This window comes from Camelus dromedarius, chromosome X (assembly GCF_036321535.1).
Source record: "Camelus dromedarius isolate mCamDro1 chromosome X, mCamDro1.pat, whole genome shotgun sequence".
Taxonomy (NCBI): Eukaryota; Metazoa; Chordata; class Mammalia; order Artiodactyla; family Camelidae; genus Camelus; species Camelus dromedarius.
Window position 1 is genome coordinate 107,749,744 of NC_087472.1, and position 23,748 is coordinate 107,773,491.

Here is a 23,748-nt window from a genome sequence, read left to right on the forward strand (position 1 = left end):
ACGCAAGAACTTGGAGAATATTGTTCCCACAGCCCTTCTAGAAGAATCGACTCAGAACAAGCTGCAGACCACCAGAATGAGGACAGCGAACAATCAGGGGACTGCTGGTGGGCAACAGACACATATATGCATTTACCTTTAGAACTATGACAGGATAATGGTTATACAAGACATGAGAGAGGATACAGGGGTCAGAGATGCCCTGACAGTGAGGATACACGCGGTGATCAGAAAATGGGGTGAGGCGGGGAAGGATTAGAAAAAGGAGACTGAGCTTGTCCATGGGCTTCTACTTATGCTTCTTCAGATTAGATCCAGGGGCGAGGGAGAAGGGGGTTACTTGCTCTTTTCAATATCGCTCATAGTACGGAACCAACAGACATCAACCAAAGAGAGGAAACTAAAAAGAACATATAATGATATTAATATAAGGTAGCCATTAGAATAAAATGCAGACCTTTCTGAATACTGCACACATACATACATATTTGTATGCATACACACATATACAAACAGGCACACACATAGGCACACGCATACAGAAAGGAGAGAGAAGGGCTACAAAGTGAAAATTACATCCATTCATTTGAATACATATGAAAGTGACAGAGATGAGCCCACAGGTAGCGATAATGTTCATCAATGTAAAATGTTAAAAGAAAACATTTTTAGAATATCTAGCAAACCAAAATATAACATTAATCTGTGTAGAAACAGATGTAGCTAAGACAAAAAGACTGAAAATAAATGATTTACAAAGATACACAAGAAAAACACAAATGCAGTGAAAGTAGCCATCACATTTTTACTATCTGATACGGAAGAATTCCCAGCAAAAGGCATTTCAGAAAGATGAAGAAGCAGGGGTGGGACTAGCTCAGTGGCAGAGTGCATGTTTAGCATGCACAGGGGGGTCCTGGGTTTAGTTCCCAGTATCTCCATTAAAAAAAGAAGAAAAGCCAAAGAAGGCCACTTTACGGTGTGCAAGGCTACGAAGAACAATTGACAAGTTAAGAGTCATTAATGTTTATATGTCTAATAAGACGGCAACAGCTTTCAAAAGTGGAAACTACCAGTGATGTGACTGATGTGTGGGAAAACAGAAACACTCAGACACGTCGTCAGTACACCCAGGACAGCTCAAGGACACAGGGCCTGAGGAGACACACAGAAAACCTAGACATGGTCCATAATTAATAAAACAGAGCTTGGGTGGGTGTTCTGTATGTACAGTAGGCTGAATAACATCCCTCCCAAATTCCTGTCCACCAGAACCTCAGAATATGACCTTATTTGGAAATAGTATCTTTGCAGATGTAATTATTTAAGGATCTTAGAGATGAAATTTATGGTGGGCCATAAATCCGATGACTGGTGTCTTCTAAAGAGACAGATGAGGAATATTTGGAAACAGAGAGACATGAAGAAGGCCACAAGAAGACAGAGGCAGAGCTTGGAGTGATGGGGCCACAAGCCAAGGAATGCTTGGAACCATGAGAAGCTGGAAGAGGCAAGGGAGGACCCTCTGCTAGGACCTTTGGAGGGAGCACTGCCCTGCCAACACCTTAATTTCAGACTTCTGGCCTCCAAAACTGTGAGAGAAGAAAACTTCTGCTATGCATGCATGTATGTATGTATGAATCAATTTCTGAACCTTAGTTATGCAAAAAGTGCCTGCTTTCCACAGAACATTTACAAAAAGGCCACAAAGAAAACCTCAATAGACTCCAAAGAATAAAAATAACACAAACAGGATTTTCTATTTTGTAAATGAAAGTAGAAATTAATAACAAAAATTTGCAAAAAGTTTTACATCTGTAAAAAGTTTTTAAAGACACGTTAATAAATACCTCTTGCATCAAAGGGGAACTACAAAGTGAAATCATAGAATCTCTTAAGAATAATGATAATGAAAAAAACATTAGTTGAGAGAGAAAAATTTCTATCACTAAATTGGTTTAGGAATACAAATTTTTAAATAAAAATAAAGATACCCAACTCAAACAACTACAAAAAAGGCGAGTAAATGATCGTGTAGAACTGAAAAATTGTGCTCTACAGTGGAATTTGACACAACATTGTAAAATGATTATAAATCAATAAAAAAATTTTTAAAAAATGACTGGGAAAAAAACCAAAAAAGGCAAGTAAGTAACACACACACACACACACATAAAACAGTATTTCATGAGTTATAAAATAGAAAAATAGTACAAGAAGTAAAACCAAAAGCTGGTTCTCTTTTATAAAAGAAAATAAAAGTTAAAAAAATAATAACCCAGTAACTAACCTTGTTTTTTTAAAAAAACAAAACAACAACAAGGGAGAAAACACAAGTAGAAAAAATTGGGGATGACAAGGGGGAAAGAACGATCAAAATGAAGGCAATTACAAACCAGTCTTCCATACAGCTCTTTACAAACAAATTGGAAAATGTAAATTAAATAGATCGTTTTCAAGGAAAATATAACTTGCCAAAACTGACAAGAGACAAATCTAAAGAGATCAATTTCCACAGAGGAAACAGAGAACGGTTTTTAAAGCTTCCCTGCGGAAAAAAAGCATGAAGCACATCCAGATGATTTCATGGCAGAATTCTCCCAAACGTATCCTCTCTGAGCCAAGAAACAGAAGACAACTTGCACATTTGTTTTATGGAGTATAACACTGATCCTCAACCCAGCAAAGACTGCACTAAAAAAAGTTACAGTGTATCAAAACACTAGCAAACCAACTCCAAAGCACACTAATATCTATATATCATGATTTATTTTACAAAAGCAAGGGTGGTCTTCTATTAGGAAATCCATTAATATACGCAATCATGTTCTTAGAGTTAAGAAGGAAAAGCATATGATTCGTTCAGTAGATGGAGAAAAGGAATTTGGAAAATTCCAACACACATTCATGTTACAAACACTCAAGAAAATAGAAAATGATGGATTCATCCTTAACATTGTGTGTGTGTGTGTGTTAAATTCACCTCCTAAAGCCAACATGTTATTTAATGGGTAAACACTAGCTTTTTCGTGAAAGCCTGAAAAAAGATATCTGGCTTTGAGAGTATGTATACTTACTTTCTGTCTCTATCTGGATTTTTATTTTAGGCAAAGCCTATCAAGAAATATGCCAAAGATAAATGAGTAAAACTGTAAAGCATTCCTGAAAGACACAAAATTAGTCTTGAACAAATGGAGATACATAATATATTCTTAGATAAGAGGACTGAATAATATAAAGATGTCAGTTCTCCCAATTTGTAAATGCAATGCTGGTAATGATTCCAACTCTTTTTTCCCCCTGGAGCTAGACAAATTGATTATAAAATCCATTTGGAAGAACAAATAAGCAGGAATAGCCGAGCAAACACTGAAGAAGAAGGAAGGAAGGAGGGGCAGCCCCAACAGACAATAAAACACACCAAAGAGCTTCCATAATTCAAGCAGCTTCGCTCAGAAGAAAAGCACACACTCTGCAAACGGCCAAGACTCACAATGTGACAACATTCTATTGGTGACGTCGTGGAGACACTCACATACATTGCTGATGAGAATGTAATCGAGCAGGACCCTATGGGGCTTCCCAGGACAGCCCCCCCGCCCCACTATGTCCTCTGCCTGCCTCTTGTCTGTAGAAAAACTTTGGCCGTCTAGGCCTTCTCCGAGTTCCAAAGAGTAAATTTAATCAGAGAAGTGAGAAAAATGCAGAAACAAAGGAAAACAGCCAAGCAAGCCAAAATAATAATAGTTTAGCCATTAAACAAAGTCAAGGACCTTTGTTTTTTCCTCAAGGGCTATAGGTCATATTCTGAGCCACGTCCTTTGAGCTGTTTTGCAGACACTGAAGCCCCCACCAGGTGTAAGAAGTTAACTGCATGCTGACCACCAGCACGCAGACCACAGACCGGTTGGAACCAGAAGGTTAATGTTGACACCTGATGACCTCACCACCAACCAACTGGAAGAATGTCCGCAAGCTGACCGTGCCCCCCACAACCCCCTCCCTCACCCTGTCTTTAAAAATCTTACTCTTAAAGCCTTCAGGGAGTTTGAGTCTTTTAAGCGGTAGTTACCTGGACTCCTTGCAATAAATGCTGCACTTTCCTTCACACCTGGTGTCAGTAGATTGGCTTTACTGCGCATGGGCGAGCGGACCCAAATTTGGTTCAGTAACAAGAACGCAAAATGGTACGCCCCCTAGGGGAGAAATGTGGCCATACCCAGCGAAATCCCATGTGGATTTAGCCTTTGACCCAGAGATCCCACATCTAAGGATCTATCCCCTAGAAACCCTGGCAAAAGTATGAAAAGAGGTCTGCAGAAGGGGTTTCATTGCTGAATTATTTTGAATAGCGGAAGACTAGCATCACCAGGAGATGGCTGAATAAACTATGGTACGTCCACTACTGCAGTGTGCAAAGGCAAAAAGGAATGGAGAATGCCTCTATGTGCCACTCTGGGGGATGTGGGGGTCGGGTGAATGCATTCTGCATGTGGGACGGATGTGAATTTGAGGGAGCCAGAGGGCCAACGGTAGAGGGTTGAATGATGGTCCTGCAAAAGATATGTCCACGTGGAGCCTGTGAACATGACCTTATTCGGGGCTGAAAAAAAAAAGCGCTTTGGCAGAGGCAAAATTAAAGATCTTGAGATGAGATCACCTCGGGTTAACCGGATGACACGTGTTTTAGGAGACAAGTGAAACGGAGAAGACAGCAACGTGAAGATGGGGGCAGAGGTTGGAGCGACTGTAGGGGGCTCCCAGAAGCGGGAGGAGGCAGGAAGGGCCCTCCCCAGAGCCTTTGGAGGGAGCGCAGCCCTGCCGACTCCTTGATCTCAGAGTTTTGGTCTCTAGAATTGTGAGAGAATACATTTCTCATGTTTTAAGCCACTCAGTTTGTGGTCAATTGTTACAGCAACCAGTAAAGATGTTGGTGAACTCAGATATATTTACGAGAAAAAAGCAGGTGGTGAAAAATGTGTATGGTGTGCCACAGTTTACCCAAGAGAGGGGAGTGAGGACAAGCACAGATGTGTCCTTATTCGTGTATAGATACGTGCACACGTGTGCACTCCTGGGTATGTGCTCATGTAGCTGCTTATGCAGGGAAAGCCAGTCTGTCTTAAATGGTGACCTGTAAGGAGATTCCTTATTTTGTAGAATTGTCTTTGGAACCATGTGGATATTTCACACAATTACAAAATAAAATTTTAAATCCAAAATAAAGTGAAACACCTGTGTTTCCAACTGGTAGCTTAGCCACACAGAAAGGAAATATTCCAAGTTACTTTCAAACACAGTGATTTGACTGCATATTCCTAGTGATAGACTTTAAGGGCTCAAGTTACTGAAAGAAAAATGTCAAGCAGTTTTCAGTCATTGTAGTATCGGTGGTCGCATTGGGACTGTTATTCTGAAATGGTGGTTTATGTGTGTAACACGGGATAAAGCAAATGAGTCATTATATGATATTCAATCTTCCCTTTATCCTTAAAAAAATACTATTGATTTAAAACCCTAAAAACAATGACCAACCAAGCATTAGTGAATACCCCTGGCACCAAGCAACCAAGTCTCCCTGGAGACTGATGGTGAACCTATGTCTTGCCCCCTATCCTGCCCCGCCCCCCCCAAAAAAGGAGAAAAATGAACTTGAATCAGAGTAAGCTTTTAGATTCAACAACAGCTTCTTTTCCAGTATTTATTTATAGGAAATAAAGGTCAGAGGAACATGTTAAACTATACCCAGAGTGTGGGAGACTCAGAACATGCAGCCTTGTTTCTTCAACAGATTACAAGGGAGTGGGTGTGGTGGGGGCAGGGAGGGATCCTGGGAATTAAACACAGACACAACTACGGTGAGACACCACTTTGCACCTATGAGGATGGCTATGATCCAAATGACAAGTGTTGGCCAGGATGTGGAGAAACTGAAGCCCTTGCACACTGCTGGTGGGAATATAAAATGGGCAGCTGCTGTGGAAAACAGTCTGGCAGTTCTCCAAATGGTTAAACACAGAGCTACTATATGACCTAGCAATTCCACTTTTAGGTACAGACTCAAGAGAAATAAAGCCGTATGTCCATACAAACCCTTGTACACAAATGTTCACAGTAGCATCATCTCTGTTAGCCCAAAAGTGGAAACCAACCCAGATGTCCACAACTGCTGAATGGATAAACACAATGGGGTCTATCCACACAAAGGAATATTATTCAGCCATAAAAAGGAGTGAGGTCCTGACACACGTACTACAACGTGGATGAGCCTGGAGAAGACGATGCTGAGTGAAAGAAGCCAACACAAAGGCCACAGAGTGTGAGATTCCATTTCTAGGAAACGTCCAAAACAGGCAAACCCACAGAGACAGACAGATTAGTGGTGGCCAGGGGCTGGGAGGTCAGGGGTGGGATTGGGGGGTGACTGTTAATGGGCACAGGGTTTTTTTAGGGTGAGGGAAATGTTTTAAACTGCACTGTGGCCTTTGCACTATGAATATACTAAACTCTGAATATACTAAAAACTGCAGAATTACATACTTTAAATGGGTGAATATAATGAAATGTAAATTCTATCTCAAGAAAGCTGTTCCTCCACTCCCCCCAAAACATCATAGACCTAAAAAAAAAAATCTCAGGAAACAGGTATTAAAAAAAAAGAATGACCTTTGAGACAAGTGGAAAGGTGGACCATGGGTACCGAATGCTACTGAGTTATTACATGTTAAGATGCCATGGGGATACTGGGTGTGTTTTTTTCTCTTAGCAAGATGTACTGAAATGTTTCCAGCTGGACCGAGAAGGTTCGGGATCTGCTTCAGAACACAGGAGGGCTGCATATGTGTTCCTTGTCCCATTCTGTCCTCATGCCTCGTTTCTCATGTTGAAAAAAATTACATACATTTTAATATATTTAAGTCTCTGTAATTACACTTTAAAAAACCACACACATTTTCATTCTATTCTTAAGGCAGGTTAGTTTAATTTTATAGAAGAAATATTTTCAAACAATACAAATGACAATTAGAACAGTGACAAAAATAGAGATGAATACTGATTATAACTTATTCCCACAACAGAAGGTACAATTTCAGTGGTAACAATTCAGTGATCAGATGAAGTGAAGACCAAATTCCCTTTTACTCATCGGACTGTTTTCTAAAGGACCCTGGTGGCAGACTTCGGATCATCTCCAGACTAACGCTGCTGACAAAACACGGCAGTTTTCTTATCACAAGGCACGGTTATGGACAAACTTCAACATAAGAAAATACCCCTTAAGACGCTAGGATTTCACTTTTCTGCCGGGTGGGATATTTTCCAGGGAGTGGTGGTCTTAACTAGTCGGAAGCTGCAACATCAACTCGAGAAAGAGAAGCCAATTAGGTGCTCAGTGTCCTGCCCGCGGGGCTGGCACAGAATCCACCCCCTCTCCGTCCTTCAGTCCTTCATCTGCCCGGCTTTTCTCTCCTTGCTGACTGTGGTCCCACTCAGGTGCAGAGGCAGACAGATGCGGGAGGGAGGCAGGAGCGTGGGGAGAGGCGCAAACACAGCGCCCCTTGAGCTGATACCAAAGCGGGGGCAGCATTTATTTCTGGTGGGGCAAAGTGGGATTTCTTTTTTTTTTTCCTTAACTCTGGGGTGGGGAAGCACCACTGCAAATGGAAATCTGTACCTACTAGGCAGTAACATTTATATGAAAACCCTTGAGAGCTTCCTGTATTGGTGGAGTGGTTTTTCCCATGTTGCTGCTCCAGAGGGGTTGGCAGATCTGGCTCAACCCGCAATCCACTGGGAGCATCCCGTGGGCAGGGAACCCCCACGTCTGGAGTAAATGATGTGCTCCCACACACCCCAATTCTCCCTCCGAGTTTAAAGCTCCAACAGCTGGTGGCAGGAGGTCCTGCCACCCCCTTGAGCTGCTCAGCAAGGCTGTCGCCCACGGGGCACTTTGGGCCAGGACTGATGTTTTGTGTGTCTCTACCTCTGTTGTGGGCATGTATACAGGGAAATCAGCAAAAAAAAAAAAAAAAAAAAAAAAAAGCGAGACTAGAGGCAGAAGTACATAGCGAGAGGTGACAACTGTGGAAAAGCAAAGTTTTCAGTCTCACCACCACTGATGACTTCGCTGTCCGTGATTGGTCGCGTGTCATTGAAATGCTTTTACAAAATTGATTTTAATAAACGTGGAAAGGAAGGCAGGTGATACAAGGGGCAGTTACAGATTAACGAGAAGAGAGGCTGCTGATTGGGGGGGCGGTGCACTGCCGGTGTGGGGGCGGGGAGGCCAGGAGGAGGGCTCCGGCTTCTCTGGCATTTGGCGTGGCTCACCTCACCCCTCAACCCAGGCCTTGTGCAGGGGAGTGCTTTTCATAGGTAATAAATATGGATTAGACAAACTATACCATTTAGTACTTTAAAAGAATGGTACAGTTTTATTACATAAGAATTTTTCCCTCGTGAACTAGTTCTAAGATTTCCGAAGAAATACTGGGTAGACCCCAGTGGGGGGTGCGGGGGCTCTGATTTAAAGCACACACTCTCCTGGGAGTGACTCGCTGGGTAACTTGCGTTACCCACAGACGCCTGCTTCTTCAAAAGAGCGCCTTCAGAGGCGGTCAGGTCTACGTGGTGACTGTCTCCATCAGCGGGGCCACTGCCCCACTGAGATCGCGTGTTCCTACGTCTCCTCTCAGGTTCCATCAGGACAGAGCGGCAGAGCGGGGCTCCACCACCACCTTCCTGGTTGGTCAGGATCAGATGAAGCGGACTCAAAAGGCGGGGCTGCCCGAGGCCGGGTGAGGACGGCTATGTGGCCGGTCACCGTGGACAGGCCACGGGGGCTCGGGAACCGGCTTCAGACTCGCGGTGCGCACGGAAAGGCGCACGGAAGGCAAGACGGAAACGAGGGGCCATCGTGGGAGAGCGAGGTCTGCCAGGCGCACACGGCACTGACTGGGGACCGAACCCCTGCGCGTGGCATCTTAACAGAACACAGAAGGTGTGAAACTTACAATGAACGTGATAAATGCACACACGGGAAACAGACATGAGTGACGAGTTTAGCACAGAGCGTTTGCATTTCAGGTGTGAGAAACAAAACCGGCCCCAAAGTTCCATTCTACTGCATGACAAATACTGAAGAACAAAATTTCAGTCTTAAAATACATCTTAAAGTCGGTATTTTCCTTCAAGGAAAAAAAAAGTACTATAAATAAATTACAATACAGTGAATTTGCCTGAACTCACTTCGTTTCTGTCTTCCAGCCTTTAAGTCAAATAAAACAGCGTAAAAACTGTACACTCTTAACATGATAGTTGATCTTTTATAAAATAACCTGTCTTTAGAGATGTCAATTTCACAACAAGGAAAAACCAAGCCCTGTTGCCGTCACTATTATAAAATATATATGTATAGATATATGTTTTGTTTTTATTTTTTTACAAAATGTGTATATTAATAGCTTTGCACAAATATTTTAAAGACAAATTTAGCTAGTCTAAGAACTTCATGAAAATAAAATGGGCAGATAAATACTTCATGTGTACAAAGCGCTGCATCAAACATCGTCGGCGGGCAGAGGAGGTACGTTAATCCTTGGTCTTGTAAAAAAGGCTATCTTCTCCCTGAGATTGGAAAGAATTAGAGGTTAGAAGCTGAGATCGATGCAATGAAAGCTGGCAAGAGGCTGATACCAGGGGTGGCTTTTCTTACTCATACAACACACTGAATTTCAATCCCCAGGAGCACATCTCACCTGTTTGTACACAGATTCTCTACATTTTAATAGAAGTTATGAAGCCCCATGAGGGCAACGGTTTGTCTCCAGCGCCTAGAACAGTGCCTGGTATACAGGAGACACCCACTAAATATTTGCTTTTTGAATAAATGAATGAATAAATAGAAAACCATCCAAATAGAAAACTAAGTCATAATTGAAGGAAGACATAGTATTTTATATTCTTTTATGATGAGGAGGTAAAAATTCAGGGTATAAAAATATTAAGGCTAAAAGTCAGGTACATAGGATTTCACCCTAAAAGGGAATAAAGCACTGACTCAAGCTACAGCATGGATGACCCTTAAAAACATCGTAAGTGAAAGGAGCCAGACACAAAAGACCACATACTGTATGCCAACACTTACACGAAAGGCCCAGAACAGGCAAACCCATAGAGACAGGAAGGAGACTGGTGGTTGCCAGGGGCTGACAGGAGGGTGGGATGGGGAGTGACTGCTTAACGAGTAATGGGGTTTCCCTTCAGGGGGATGGAAATGTTTTGGAGCTGGACAGAGGTTGTGACTGTACTAAATGCCATGGAACTGTTTGCTTCAAAATGGTTCATTTTATGCTATGCGAATTTTACCTCAACTTTTTAAAAAGCAGACAAAAAGAATATAGATATTAACTGTGTAATTCTCCTCATATAAAAATGTAAAAACAGGGAAAATTAATCTACACTATTCAAATGCAAGATAGTGGTTACTCTGGTGTGGGAAATCTGGGGTTGCTGATAACGTCTGATTCTGGCCATATAGTGTTAGTGACAATTCACTGAAATATTTCATACGTACCATATGCACACTTTCCTGTATGTCTACTGTGCTTCAATCAGAAGTTAACTAAAGGGGGAGGGTATAGCTCAGGGGTAGAGCACATGCTTAGCATGCATGAGGTCCTGGGTTCAATCCCCAGCACCTCCATTAAAAAAAAGTTAATCAAAAAGACAAAGGCGATACATATATGTATATATATATGTAAACCACTGTGTTGTTTACAATAGCAAACATTTGGAAAGAAGTGGGATATAAAACAGGTAAATTATACCTATCAGATGAGGCCAAAAAAGACAACACTATGTGACGGCCTGGGGTATTTTAATTAAAAAAAAAGCCTACTCTCTTCCTTGGTGCTACCTATGGAGGTGGCCGCGGTCTCCTAGTCGGCATCATGGCCGCCCTCAGACCCCTCGTGAAGCGCAAGATGGTCAAAAACGGGACCAATAAGTTCATCCGGCACCAGTCAGACCAATATGTCAAAATTAAGCGGAACTGGCGGGAATCCAGAGGCACTGACAACAGGGTGCACAGGAGGTTCAAGGGCCAGATCCTGATGCCCAGCATTAGCTACAGGAGCAACAAGAAAACAAAGCACACGCTGCCCAGTGAAGTTCCTGGTCCACAACGTCAAGGAGCTCGAAGTGCTGCTGATGTGCAACAAATCTCACTGTGCTGAGATTGCTCACAACGTCTCCTCCAAGAACCACAAAGCCATCGTGGAGAGAGCAGCCCAGCTGGCCGTCAGAGTCACCAGTCCCAACGCCAGGCTGCGCAGCTAAGAAAACGAACAGACAGCTCGTGCGCACACTGTATTTGTGTTAATAAAACCATGAAACTCAAAAACTTTTTTTAAAAAACTAAAAAAATTTTTAAAAGCTAAACGCAGAGTTCAACCCATATTATGCTTACAAGTGACATGAAAAGAACAGTGCTTAGAGAAAAAAGAGCTGGGTAAATCCTGCCAAGGCTAACAGCTGCGGGGAGTCCTGCTTCGTTCTCCTGGGGGTCGTTTTCAGTCCTGCCTTTACTTTTATAAGGACAAGGGTTTGAGGGTAAAGAGTCAGAGGGAAAGTGAGGCCCGGGCTTCTGCCCACCTGAACGTCTGCACTTGGATGGGCTCCTTGAGGTTCTGCCCGCGCAGCTGGCACACCCCTTTGGAGGCCTTCTTCAGCATCTTCTCGGCTGCCTGCTCTTGATGGAAGTCAACTTTGGTCTGTCTTGTCTGGAACAGAGGATGGACAAGCTGGTTTGACTTGTACTTTTCAGGAAAAGCGAGTGCAGCCCCTTCCAGCTCTGGGGACCCCAAGGGGAGAAAAGCCGGTCCGATCAGCAGGCTACCACCAGGGAATCCTCCTGGGAGCTCCTCTGGGCTCACGGCTCGCAGACGGGGGACCCAGGGACCCTCCCTCCAGGCCCCTCATACAGCTATGTTGGAACCACGGAGGACAACAGCCGCCGGCCGGAGGAAGGGGAACCCGGCTCCCCATGGGGAGGCTTGATGGGTCAAGCAGAGCTGGCCCAGACGCCCGGGCGTGGCGAGGTGGCCGGGCGGGGCTCCTCACCTGCCTCTCGGCCTCCCGCAGCAGGCTCCGGAAGCGCTCATCCCGCAGCACCCAAGCCGGGAGGTCGGTGTGGCCGCGCAGCTGGGCGTCCTCCAGGCGCTGGCGCAGCTCGCGCAGGGCGCCCAGCTCCTCATTCAGCTGCCGCTGCCGCGTCCGCGATGCCTGGAGGTCCAGCTCCAGGTCCAGGGATGTTCGGGCCCCCAGCGCCGCCAGGGAGGACCTGCAGGGCTGGAGACCGTGGACGTGAGTGCGCATCCGGCCCTTCCAGCAGCTTCTTCCCCGGGAGCCACAGCGGGGAAGCAGCGACCGGACGGAGATGACCCTCGGCCGGATGCTGACACAACCCTGATTCAGGCATGAGTGGCAACCTCCGGTTCAGTACCTGCAAACTGTCTGCTTTAATGGCCTGTTTTTGCACCAGTGTGGAGAACAGACATTCCCATATGGGATAGGCGGGCACCGGCTTGCACAGGTGCTATGTGACAACAGAGAGCAAAAACCACAACAGGTGCGTTTTCTTTAGCTCTGAAATTCATTTTGACTTGCATTTGAAAAGTACAACTGATGATGTGCAAAACATTTATGACCAAAAATCCCTGAATATCTAACAAGAGAAAACTGATCAAAACATTCCAAAGCCAATAAGATGCAGCCATTGTAAAATGGTGAAAAAATACACTGACGTGGCAAAATCTTAATGATCTACTGTATAAGGGGAAAAAAGCATGCTATAAACCACATGAGGGCTTCTTGTTTATAAACACATGGATGTGTTTATGCACATACACCCATGCATGTACGCATGCACCCAGAAATACACACACAAGCTGTCAAAAACGTTCCTCTTCCATATAAGCCTCAAGTAGCAAATGTGCTGTGTTCAAGAAAGTCCTAAGATGAGAAAAGAACTTCGTACATGGTGTTGAGAGCAGTCCTGCCCCTCCCACGGCTAACAGCCCTGGGGAAGGCAGTTACTGCAACGAAATCACAAATCCACGAGCACATCAGTACTGTTCAGAGGCCTGAATAACTCTTATGCTTTTCATACACACATGACATTATTTTACACATATACAGACGTTAAATGCAAATATTAAGTGACTTAATAAACATAAATTCATTTAAAAGCACTCACAGCAGAGCTCAATGGTTCTCAACCAGGGGTGACTTGGCCCCTCAGGGGACACCTGGCAACGTGTGGGGACATTTTTAGTTGTCATAACTAGGAGAGGGAGGCTACTGGCAACTAGTGGGTCAATGTCAGGATGCAGTTCAACATCTCACCGTGCACAGGATGTCCCCCACAACAGAGAATGATCTAGTCCAAAGTGTCAATGGCCCTGCCATTGAGATATATTTTTGTAGCTAAATTATGTATTTTTTAATTCTCAGTCAAGGGTTACTCTCAATACAACCGCCACAAGGAAATCTGGGAATTTTTTTTCTTTAAAAGAGTCTTTGCCAGGGAAAGACAGGGAACCACTAGCTCACAAACTAAAAGTAACAAAATTGTAAACTGGAGTGATGGGGAGAAAAAACTTGGTGTATAAAGGAAACAAAAACCATAGAACAGTCCTATGTAGAAGAGTGCTCTATGCTGGAAGACTCAAATTTTCTAAGTTGTATATATTCCCCTGTCAGAAAGAAAAAAGATTCTCTTATACAGAATGGGTGACTGTTTATTAATTTCTTATATTTTAAAATGTAAAGATCATATATTATCTAAGTTCATGAGATTATCTTAGGAAATAAAGAAATAGTGTTAACATGTTGATATTACATACGCTTTAAAAAAATTATTCTACATAAACAAGGAAATAAACATATTACCTTTTAATTAATATTACCTAAAACAGTACCTTTTCAGGTTTGTAGAAATAACTCCCAGGGTATGTATAGACTGCATATTAGTCTACATGGCACATACCTGCTTATAGCGAAGGGTTCGTCTTTCCAAAGTGTTCCGGACAAAGGGGCACTTCCGGGGCAGCGTTGAACTGTCGCTGTCACTACGATAAAGCTGCACCAAAAAGACTGAGGTTCAGAGACACTCTCAGGAATTCAACATTCATTCTTTGTGTACTCTGCATTAAGATGATTTTGTTTCTCATCCAAGGTAGTCAAGCACACTTCTGACTTTAAGAGCTTTTACCAAGACTCTGGGTTTCAGTTAAAATACAACCTACATAGGAGTTTCAGGTAAAATGAAAACAAACCAAATGAGCAGACCAACCCCCACCGCACACCCTCCCTCCCCCTCACCGCACACCGAGGCTCCGGTGCGCTCCCCTGGCTGGGCTTCTCTGAGTTCATGGAGTCCCAGCAAATTTCGGAGGCTGAGTGGGCCTGGGGAGCCCTTAACCGCACTCCCAGTCTCCTGGGCAGGTCTGAGGGTCTGTTTCTCTCCTACGATCTGACTCTGGCTTTGCCCTAAGGGAGCAGCTACCCGGCAGCCCCTTGAAGGGAAGGTGCTTCTCCAACAGGCCTGGCTCAGAGGAGGGAAGGTCACAGCCCTCCTCAACCCCGACGCCCTCTCCAGGCCGCTGCCTCGTGACCACTCATCCTCCACGATGCTTTCCTCTCCTAGTCCGTGCAGTCACTGTCCCACAGCCACGGTCAGCCAACCTCCAACGTGCTGTCCTGCTTTATGTGCCACAGCATGTGGGGTCTCCTGCACTACCTATCCCAGCATCCTCAACCCTGTGTGCACATCAGAACCACAGGGAGCTTCCCAAACCTCTGCTACCGGCCCCTCCCCACCCGTGCTCCTGAGGACTCCTGGGGGTGGAACCCAGGCACAAACATTTTGTGAAACTCCCCTAACATGACTGGTTTGCAAGGTGAAGCCAAGGTTGAGAACCATCCAGCGTCTCCCACTACCGCCCACAGGGTGCAAATTTACAAGTGGGGGGTCACACCCCCTGCCTCAGCACCCTGAGTCTTCAGGGCTGTGACCTTCCTGGGACCCCCGATACAGCTCTACTTCAGAGCTCCTAACCACTCAGTGACCTGACTTCCTGATCTCAACCCTAGGCAGGACAGTCCCTGTTTCCATCTGTTACTCCTCAGACCTATGGAGCAATGATTCGCCCTGCTTCCTGACCGGGAGCTCGTGCACTCCCAGCACTACAAATCTGGGGAGACACACCAGGATCCTGAAGAAATCCAGACTTAGATTTGCACAGGGCGGCAGGGTGAGGAAACCAACACCAATTTCATGCCCACACATGCAGGGTGCTCGCTGATTAGTATTATTTGTGAGAACAGATATGCCTTTTGGCATAAAGAAGTGAAAAATAAAACACAATCTAAGAGGAATAAAGAAAGCCACTATGCAAGTGGCAAAGGAACTTCAACCTACTCTGCAAACGTACTGGCTTCGTGCTCCAGGCGAGAAGGTCTGGGAACGGACGATCGTGCTGCTGCGGACGAAGGGCGAGCCGCGGGCCCGGCGGCCAGGCCTCTCCTTCGGAAGACTTGCTACTTCTTCTGGGAAGAGATCTTCTGTGTTGGTTTCCTTATCAACCTAGATAGCAATTCGTTTGTTACCATGACTTTTTCTAGAATGCAAGCAATAAATCAGCATTGTCACCAAACAACTGTCTCTAGAGAGAAAACAGCTTAAAGATCTAAAAGTCAAAATATTGGTCACTTTTAGTCCCTTTTGATTTATGTGAATGAACCCAAGTTACCCTACTGATAACTCTTAGATTTAATCATGACATTCTGTTTTCCCAGCCTCAATGTTAGCCTAAGTATAGGATTCCTAACCTGATATCATATGCCAAAATTTACGGACTTTTCCCCTCATTATGGCATAAAATAGTATTTTGATTTTTAGATCTATAAACTATTTTATCTATAGAGACCTGGTTTATTGGGGCTGCATCAGGATTTTTACTAAAGACTAGAATTCACAATTTCATGTTTTCTTTTTAAAGCATAAAATTAGTATCAAACTAAATGAGAGTGTTAGATTACGATATACAGGACAAAAGAATCTGTGATTCCAAACTTACAAGAAAACTAAAAAAATCAAGATGGAACAACTCCCTACAAGGTACTAATATTAATTTTGCTGTGAAGAAACGTGACAGGCGTCATTTTAACAACAACAATAAAGACGACTTAATTAGCAGTAGAACATGTTCACAATATCATCTAGTTGTTTCTGCCAAAAACACAACCTAAATCTAATAAGGAAAAATCACACAAACCCACAGGGAGGGATATTCCACAAAATAACGGACCGGAATTTGTCAAAGATGTCAAGGTCATAAAAGACAAAGATGGAGGAAATGTCCCAGAAGAATGAAGAGAAAGCACAAAACTTGACTGGAATCTTTATAAGAAAAATTATTTTTGTTTCTTTAAAGAACATCTGTGATATAATTGGTTAAATTTAAGTATGTCTATAGATTCGATAATATTGATGTTAATTTTCTGATGGTGACTACTGTGGTTATAAGACCGTCATTATTTTTAGGAAAACACTGAAAAATTCAGCTGTATAACATCTGCAGGGTATCCTCAAATCAGAAAAACGTTATATGCTGTCAAGTAAATAAACAGACATCATTGTATCCACAGGTTTCAGTGTGTCTTTAATGGATTCTACTGTGGATCACTGTGAGAACTTTTTGTGTAAACTGTGTTTATTCTCCACCCATCTTAGTTTATTTTTCATTTCATCTCCAGGTTGATTCTGTAAACACCTTTTCCTTAGGTCACCACTTTAAGATGCCACGCCTCTTTTCTGACCCATCAGTGCAAATCTAGGCACTTTATCCTAATTTTTAGAGCTTCTATTAGCCATAAGATCTACTTTTATCTCCACTCTTCCACATAGTTCGGGCTCAATCTTTTTATTGCCTCCTCTACCCAGTCTTGATGGTGCCTGTTTAAAACTTTCTGCTGATCCTGGGTTTTTTCTTTAAAAAAATTTTTTTTAAACTCTTAAATATATATTTTTATTGAAGTATAGTCAGTTTACAACGTGGGTTTTTTTTAATTCTTAAATATACATTTTTATTGAAGTATACTGATGCTGGGTTTTGTATTTGCTTTGTGCCCACTCTATGCCATTTTAGAATCCATTCTTTTTCTTTCCATGCTCCACATTATTCAGATTTTCTGCATGATGGTTTTCCCTTGGTAATTTATCCTGAATTCCGTATTTACATATTACAGTCAATACCTATATTGTTACCTATTGTTTTCATCTTTCTTTGAAATTGTTCTTTGGATTTAATGCATATAACTGATCTGCTCATTGCATCATACAGTTATTGATAGTAGAGACAATATTTTAATTTTCTTTAACTTTTGTACACACGAGTGTGTACTTCTCTCTTGCTGCTTTCAGTGTTACACCATTATCTTTGATGAGTCTGATTACAGTGTGTCTTGGCGTGGGTCACTCCAAGTTTACCCTACTTGTAGTTGTCAAGCTTCTTACATTTGTATGTCTATTTATTTCCTCAAATGTGGAAAGTCTTTATATATCTTCAAAAAAATATTTGTTTAATCTACCTTAGAAAGATGCCAAGGGAGGGACTCTATTTCTTCATTTGCTATGAGCTAAATAGTTTGGGAACAAAGACTCCCTCACTGGAGATGATGGCGACGGGCACCTCTAAGATCAGGAGAACAGAAGGGCCAAAAGGCTGCTTTGCCATTCTTTGAATATTCTTTTTTCTTGTTGTTTTTTGTTTTGGGGGGGAGGTAATTAGGTTTACTTATTTATTTATTTAATGGAGGTACTGGGGATTGAACCCAGGACCTTGTGCATGCTAAGCATGTGCTTTACCACTGAGCTATACCTTTGCCCTTGCTTCGCTGTTCTTAATGTCACAAGGGAGCAAAACTACAAAGTCCAAACCCTTAGGGACCCAGGAAACACCCTGAGTCATGATGTGTGGCCCTGAAGATGGGAATCAGTCATCACCAGAAGGCAGGTAAATGACTAAGAAACCACCCTTTTTAGCTGTAGTTGTCCTTTCCTTTTAATTTACAGTTGCTAGACATTTCCAGGGTACCCGCTGGGCACACTTTAAGCTGTTTACAGATCTTAGACCACGCACTGCTTTTCCTCAGCTCTCAGTCAAATACTGCCGGATGCCATGCCGTCCTGCACACAAGCCTACTTGCTTCGGTTTCTTTCTGCCCATCTCCTCCACCAATTCCCTCACATGGGGCACACACCCCTCCTGCCAGGGCAGTGCCCAGTATGGGAGGCAAACCCTCAGGGGCTCCGTCAAATCCCTTGACCTTTTCTCCTTACCTTAAGAGTCGGGGGCCGAAGTTTCTCGGGGCTGTAAGGATCCGCCTGGCCCGCAAACGTCTGTCTGTGGATGGAGTCGACGCCAACGCAGCAGGGCTCTGGGTGTGGGGGGCTGGTCTGGGCACAGCTGCTGCAGCCACTATCCACCGAGTCGGCTTGCCAACTCCTGAAGGTGGACAGAGCAAAAAGCCCCAAAACATTCATCAAGGGACTGAGGTCACTGCTGCATTCAGAACACAGCAGCAGAGATGCCCAATGTTTGCTTTCAGTGACTGTAGACTGTTGATTTTTCTCATAAAGTGAAAGGCATTTACGTTTTCTAGGGAAAATGGCACTATAAGGCCTTTCATTAAGAGTGTCTGTCTGTCTGTCCCACCCAATTTCAGCAGCTGAAGATGCCAGGATCCCAGAACCCTGCCCCGACCCCTCCCAGCTTCCTGCCCATCCCTGAACCCCTGAACACACACCCTCCCCTCTACCATGCACTTCCCCCCCCCGAAAATAAATTTCTTTGAAAAGAAATCCAGAGAAACCTATTAGGAAGAAATAGCAAGCTTTGGAAACAGGCTGCTCTTTATGGAAAAACACAGACGAAAAGCAATATGGAAGTGGCTCCAGAAAGGACCCAATGGAGAGCAATCACTTGAGGTGCCTGCTCATCTGAGATCTTCCTGCAACCGCAGACGGGTCTGCACCCACTGAAGGTTCACTCACAGCCTGCTTCGGGGAAAACGTAAAGGGGCCTCGCGTGATTCCACTTGGAGGAAACGCCCAGAACAGGCCAATCCACGGAGACAGCGGGAAGCTGAGCGGTGGCCAAGGGCCGGGGCAAGGGGGAACGGGCTGACCGCTAACGCGTGTGGCGTTTCTCTCCAGCATGATGAAAATGCCCTAAAATCGGGTGTGCGGACAGTGCTACAAGTCTGTGCCTGCACTAAAAACCATCAAATTGTCCACTCAAATGGGTGAGTTGTACGGTAGAGAGATGATATTAAATAAAGCAGTTAAAAACCAAAACCAAAACTTAAAGGGCCCTATTGTATTCAATCTGGGCAGAGCGGAGTCAGTCAGCATTCCCCTCTTTGAGAGAAATCCGGGAACAGGAGGGAAGGTGAAAAGCCTACATGTGGAGCTAGGGTCAAAGTACTGCCCAAGTCCAGACCTGCATACAACTCCCCATGAGAATCCCAACTTCTGGGCAAAGGCTCCAGCACATTCTACAGAGGCTAAGTGACACACCACAGGCCAGTCCCGTCCCAGGCCGGCTCTCACCGCTCAGACACAGCCTCGGTCTGCTCCTCCTTCCGCTCCATCTCCAGGATCTCCTCCTCTGTGTACTCCAGCTTGACTCGCTCCTCGGCCAGCTCCCTCTCCACTGCCTGCAGCTGGGCTGTGGTTCTAGCCAGCAACACTGTCACCGCATCCTGCAGGAGAGAAGGGACACCACTGAGAACCAGCCTGGACCAACAGCTTCTGGCGGCCCAGTGGAGAGTGGGCGCTGAGCATGGCCCACGGTGAGCATCCCTGCTGACAGTCCGGAGGCCGTCCTCAGCTCACCCCACTGGTGACAGCCAGACAGCAACTTGGCCTTTTCATGGAGCTCTGAGGACTCAAATGTTAAAGCAACCAAAGTGTCACTCGAGATTGTGAACACTACACGTTTAAAAACACGATCATAAATGATCACGTGCACCACTACGTTCTGTTTTCATTACGTCCCTTAAAGCCCTGCTTCTTCATTGCCGCTGTATTCTCAGATGAAGTCTACACAGATGTCTCCTAGAAACGATGTCCCCAGGAAGAGCCAGCCTCAAAGCCGGGCCACGTACCGTCTTCCCCGAGGCGGTGGGCGCGGGGTCCCGGGAGGCGCCATCTCCTGGCCGCTCGTCCTCCCGCCGGGGCGGCTCGGGGCCAGTGAACACCTGGACGGAGTACCAGCGCAGCTGCATCTCGCCCGAACCGTCATAGTCGGCCAGGTTAATCTGAGCGATGCCCTGCACGGTGGTTTAAAAACAGGAAGTAGAACAGGCCCTGAATGATTTCACCTTAACAACCAACGGGCATCGAGGGCACCCTTCAACCTTCATCAGAAAGGACATAAGATGATTCACTGCTATTTAAAGGACCACAGTAAAATCAAAGTCATTGCAAAGGGTCCTAACGGGGGTAGCTCCTTGCTTGCTGGTCAGCCCAATCAGAAAGTGCCTGCAGGGGACCAGGGCAGAGAACGGACACCCCGGAGTGGGGGTCAGGCTGGGGCCTGCCACTCAAAGAGCCAATGATTCTGGCAGGGATTTTTGAAATGAGAGCGGACTGGTGGGACTCGACGATCTCTAATCCTGCCACTGAGGGAACGGGACCAGGGGGAAAATTCCAGCCTTGGAAAGAAAGCACCCTGGCTTCCAAGTCCCAGCCCCGCAGAGGCTGGCTGGTGGGAGGCGGACTGTCCAGTTCTCGGATTGCCAGATAACGTAGAGGGTACCCAGGTAAATTTCAATTTCAAATTAACAAGAGATTTTTTAAAAAAAAACGTAAGTATGCCCAATATTACATGGGACATACTTGTACTAAAAGGCAGCCATAGCTTATTTGAAATTCAAATTTAACTGACCACCTTGCATTTCTACTCACCAAATTTATCAGCCCTACTTGTTAGTTTCCGTGACTGAAAATGTAGATAATGTGGAAGTCGTTGCACTGGGGGTTTGCAAGTACTAGCTGAGATCATGTGTGTAAATTACACAACACGTGACAAGGTAAGGGCCTTTATCAGCCCTGTCCGTACTCCCAGCTACAGACATCACTTAACACCCTGACAATTTGTAAGCACTCGGCACAGGACAAAGCAGGGGGGAGGAGGGAAGGAATGAGAGGGGGAGGGGGTACCGTACCAGCAGTTCTTCCTGCAGCTGCTGATTCACTGAGCACACGTACAACTGAACGGACTTCAACGTCAACATGCTCGAATGCACAGGGATTCTGAAAACTTCATTAAATACCAGGGGGCCTTGGAATTCCAGAGCCTTAGAGCAGTAAGTGTTCGGCGTGCTGGAGTCGAGCGGTGGCAGATAGACGCGGATGTGTCTGGAACCGAGAGGGGGAAAGCAGACGGAGGGAGCGCTTACTGGCACATCTGCACAGACATACCTGGACCATTTACGTGAACACCCCTACGTGCTTCTCTTTGAATGCCCACAGGTAGGACTGCCAAGTCCTTTAGAAAAACTCCTTTTCTCAATCAAGAAAAAGTTCAAAGAACTGACCTACATTTGGAGATTAAGAGAGGAAAAAAAAAAAAACAACTGGCACAAAGAAAACACATAAAAATCAGTCATTACAACTTTAGAGGGGACTCAAACAGAGGTTCTGCTTTCAGCGTCTTTCCTGGAAACCATCTGTAGTGGTCTCCCCCCAGCCCCTTGGCTCCCTCTCCCAGCTGCTAGCCCTCCAGGGTGCCTGCGGGGCTGGGATCACTGCCCCACGCCCCCGGTGCAGAAGCTGGCCTGCAGGAGCAGCCCGAGTATCGGGGGATGTCGCCAAGTACATCATCAGGCTGAGTAGCGGCCCAGGGCGAGCCCTCAGCCACTGGAGACCAGGTTGCTTCCGCGGCCGTCAGAAGGCCAGCTGACAAGGACAACTCACGGAACAGAGGGCACGATGGGGCCTGAAAACCCATCCCAGTGCGTTCACCTGCCAGGGTCAGCGGGCCCCTCTGGTGGTCACCCCCCTCGGGCTGTGGCGCTCACAACGGGGCGCCTCCGGCTCAGACAAGGGCCCCTGAGCCCCGCCTGAGGCCTCTCCAGCACCTCACCGGATGACAGAGCCGAATGTGGCTGTGTCACCACCCAGCCTCGTGACCAGGAGCCCACAGGCCGCTGCCGACCTGCACATGGCACTGTCTTGGCACCGCCGCCACGCATAATCAGCCCAGCTCCACGAGCACCACTGACAAACGTGACTCTTCCAGAACCTTACAACCTCTCATATTTCAGGCAGACACTCCCTGGTGTTTTGCTGTAAATGCAGGTTCCCAAACGGGCTTTTCCCTCCCCAAACTGCCAGGCAGAGGCCAGGCAGAGGCCAGGCAGCGGCACTGTGTGGAGCGGGCCCCGGGGAGTCCTTACACTCTGCAGTCCTCCCTCAGCACCCGCCCCGCGAAGTTCTGCAGCTGCAGCACTTTGACCAGGAGGCACTCGCTGGCACTGTCGAGCCTGGAAAAGAAAACCAAGTTCACAGACTGCACACTTCCCACGGGGGAGAAATTCTTCCACTCAAACTACTGCAGTGGCCCTCGACGGAGGGTGATTTTGCTCCCCACCCCACCACCCGACACCTGCAAAGTCTGGAGACAATTCTGACTGTCACACTGAGTGGAGAGGGCGCTCCTGGACCTAGAGGGTGGAGACCAGGGACGCTGCTCCACGTCCTCCCGTGCACAGCCTCCCTCCTGCCCACACCACAAAGGAGCCACCCAAATGCCACCAGTGCCAGCACTCAGAAACACTGGACGAGAGGGGAGGGTGCAGCTTGGTGGCAGAGCGTGTACTTAGCATGTGCGAGGTCCTGGGTTCAATCCCCAGCACCTCCATTAAAAATAACTGAATAAATAAACCTAATTACCGCCCCCACACAAAAAATTTTTTTAATTATTTTAAAGATTTAAAACTTTAAAAAAAAAAAAAAAGAAACATTCGACAAGAATGACTAGAGTGAGCCGAAGAAAGCTGTCCGGACGCGAACACCTGCCTGGCTAGTCTGAACACTGCTGGTTACCACCTTACAGAAATTGCAACCAGCAACCAAAAAGCTTTGTGCTGCAAACCACCCAGCTACTCCTTGCAGGGAGGGTGGAGGAGGGAAAGGGGCTCCCCACCTCACTGCAGCGAACACTGGTGATTCCCCTGCCACTTGGCCCAGAACCCCCGGCTCCATAGGTGACTGTCATCAGCTGTGACTCAGCACCAGAGGGCAGCAGTGGATCTTCTCTTGTTCATGTCTCCCTCCTGCCACTCGTCCCCTTATCTGGGGTCTGAGGCAGGCTCGGGGTACCCAGGCCAGGGAGCAGCACCCAGACTGCGTGGGTCCCTCCGCCCCTGCCGGCCTGTGCATGTAGCTGAGTCACTGGGCGGCCCATCGCCGTTAGAAGCAGCAGGGAAGGAGTCTTCTGTACTCACAAAAGTCCCACGTGGATGCGGGGCCCCTCCTTCCCGCCAGCGTCCCCATGCGCAAGCTCGTCAGCATCTTCACTCCTGAGCACAAGTGGAAAGTCAGGCGTTACTCCTGGGAGAGCTGGTGCCCAGGCTCGGCAGAAGCGCTGTCACCTTAGTGGTACTTCTCACTGA

General features: G+C 45.9%; 1 protein-coding gene across 2 annotated transcripts in view; it reads right to left on the reverse strand.

The window, feature by feature from the left end:
- Positions 1 to 8,010: 8,010 nt before the first annotated feature.
- The window catches only part of LOC105105255 (protein WWC3), a 100,682-nt gene continuing 84,944 nt past the window's right edge, over positions 8,011 to 23,748 (reverse strand). For both annotated transcript variants that reach the window (XM_031445967.2, XM_031445966.2), the window contains 11 exons: positions 23,581 to 23,655; positions 22,531 to 22,617; positions 21,298 to 21,490; positions 20,236 to 20,400; positions 19,679 to 19,830; positions 18,407 to 18,572; positions 15,485 to 15,649; positions 14,051 to 14,143; positions 12,124 to 12,351; positions 11,656 to 11,783; positions 8,011 to 9,627 (listed from right to left, as the gene is read on the reverse strand). In XM_031445967.2, the coding sequence (XP_031301827.2) occupies positions 9,561 to 9,627; positions 11,656 to 11,783; positions 12,124 to 12,351; positions 14,051 to 14,143; positions 15,485 to 15,649; positions 18,407 to 18,572; positions 19,679 to 19,830; positions 20,236 to 20,400; positions 21,298 to 21,490; positions 22,531 to 22,617; positions 23,581 to 23,655 (1,519 nt within the window). In that variant the 3' untranslated portion in view covers positions 8,011 to 9,560. The remainder of the gene's footprint in view (positions 9,628 to 11,655; positions 11,784 to 12,123; positions 12,352 to 14,050; positions 14,144 to 15,484; positions 15,650 to 18,406; positions 18,573 to 19,678; positions 19,831 to 20,235; positions 20,401 to 21,297; positions 21,491 to 22,530; positions 22,618 to 23,580; positions 23,656 to 23,748) is intronic.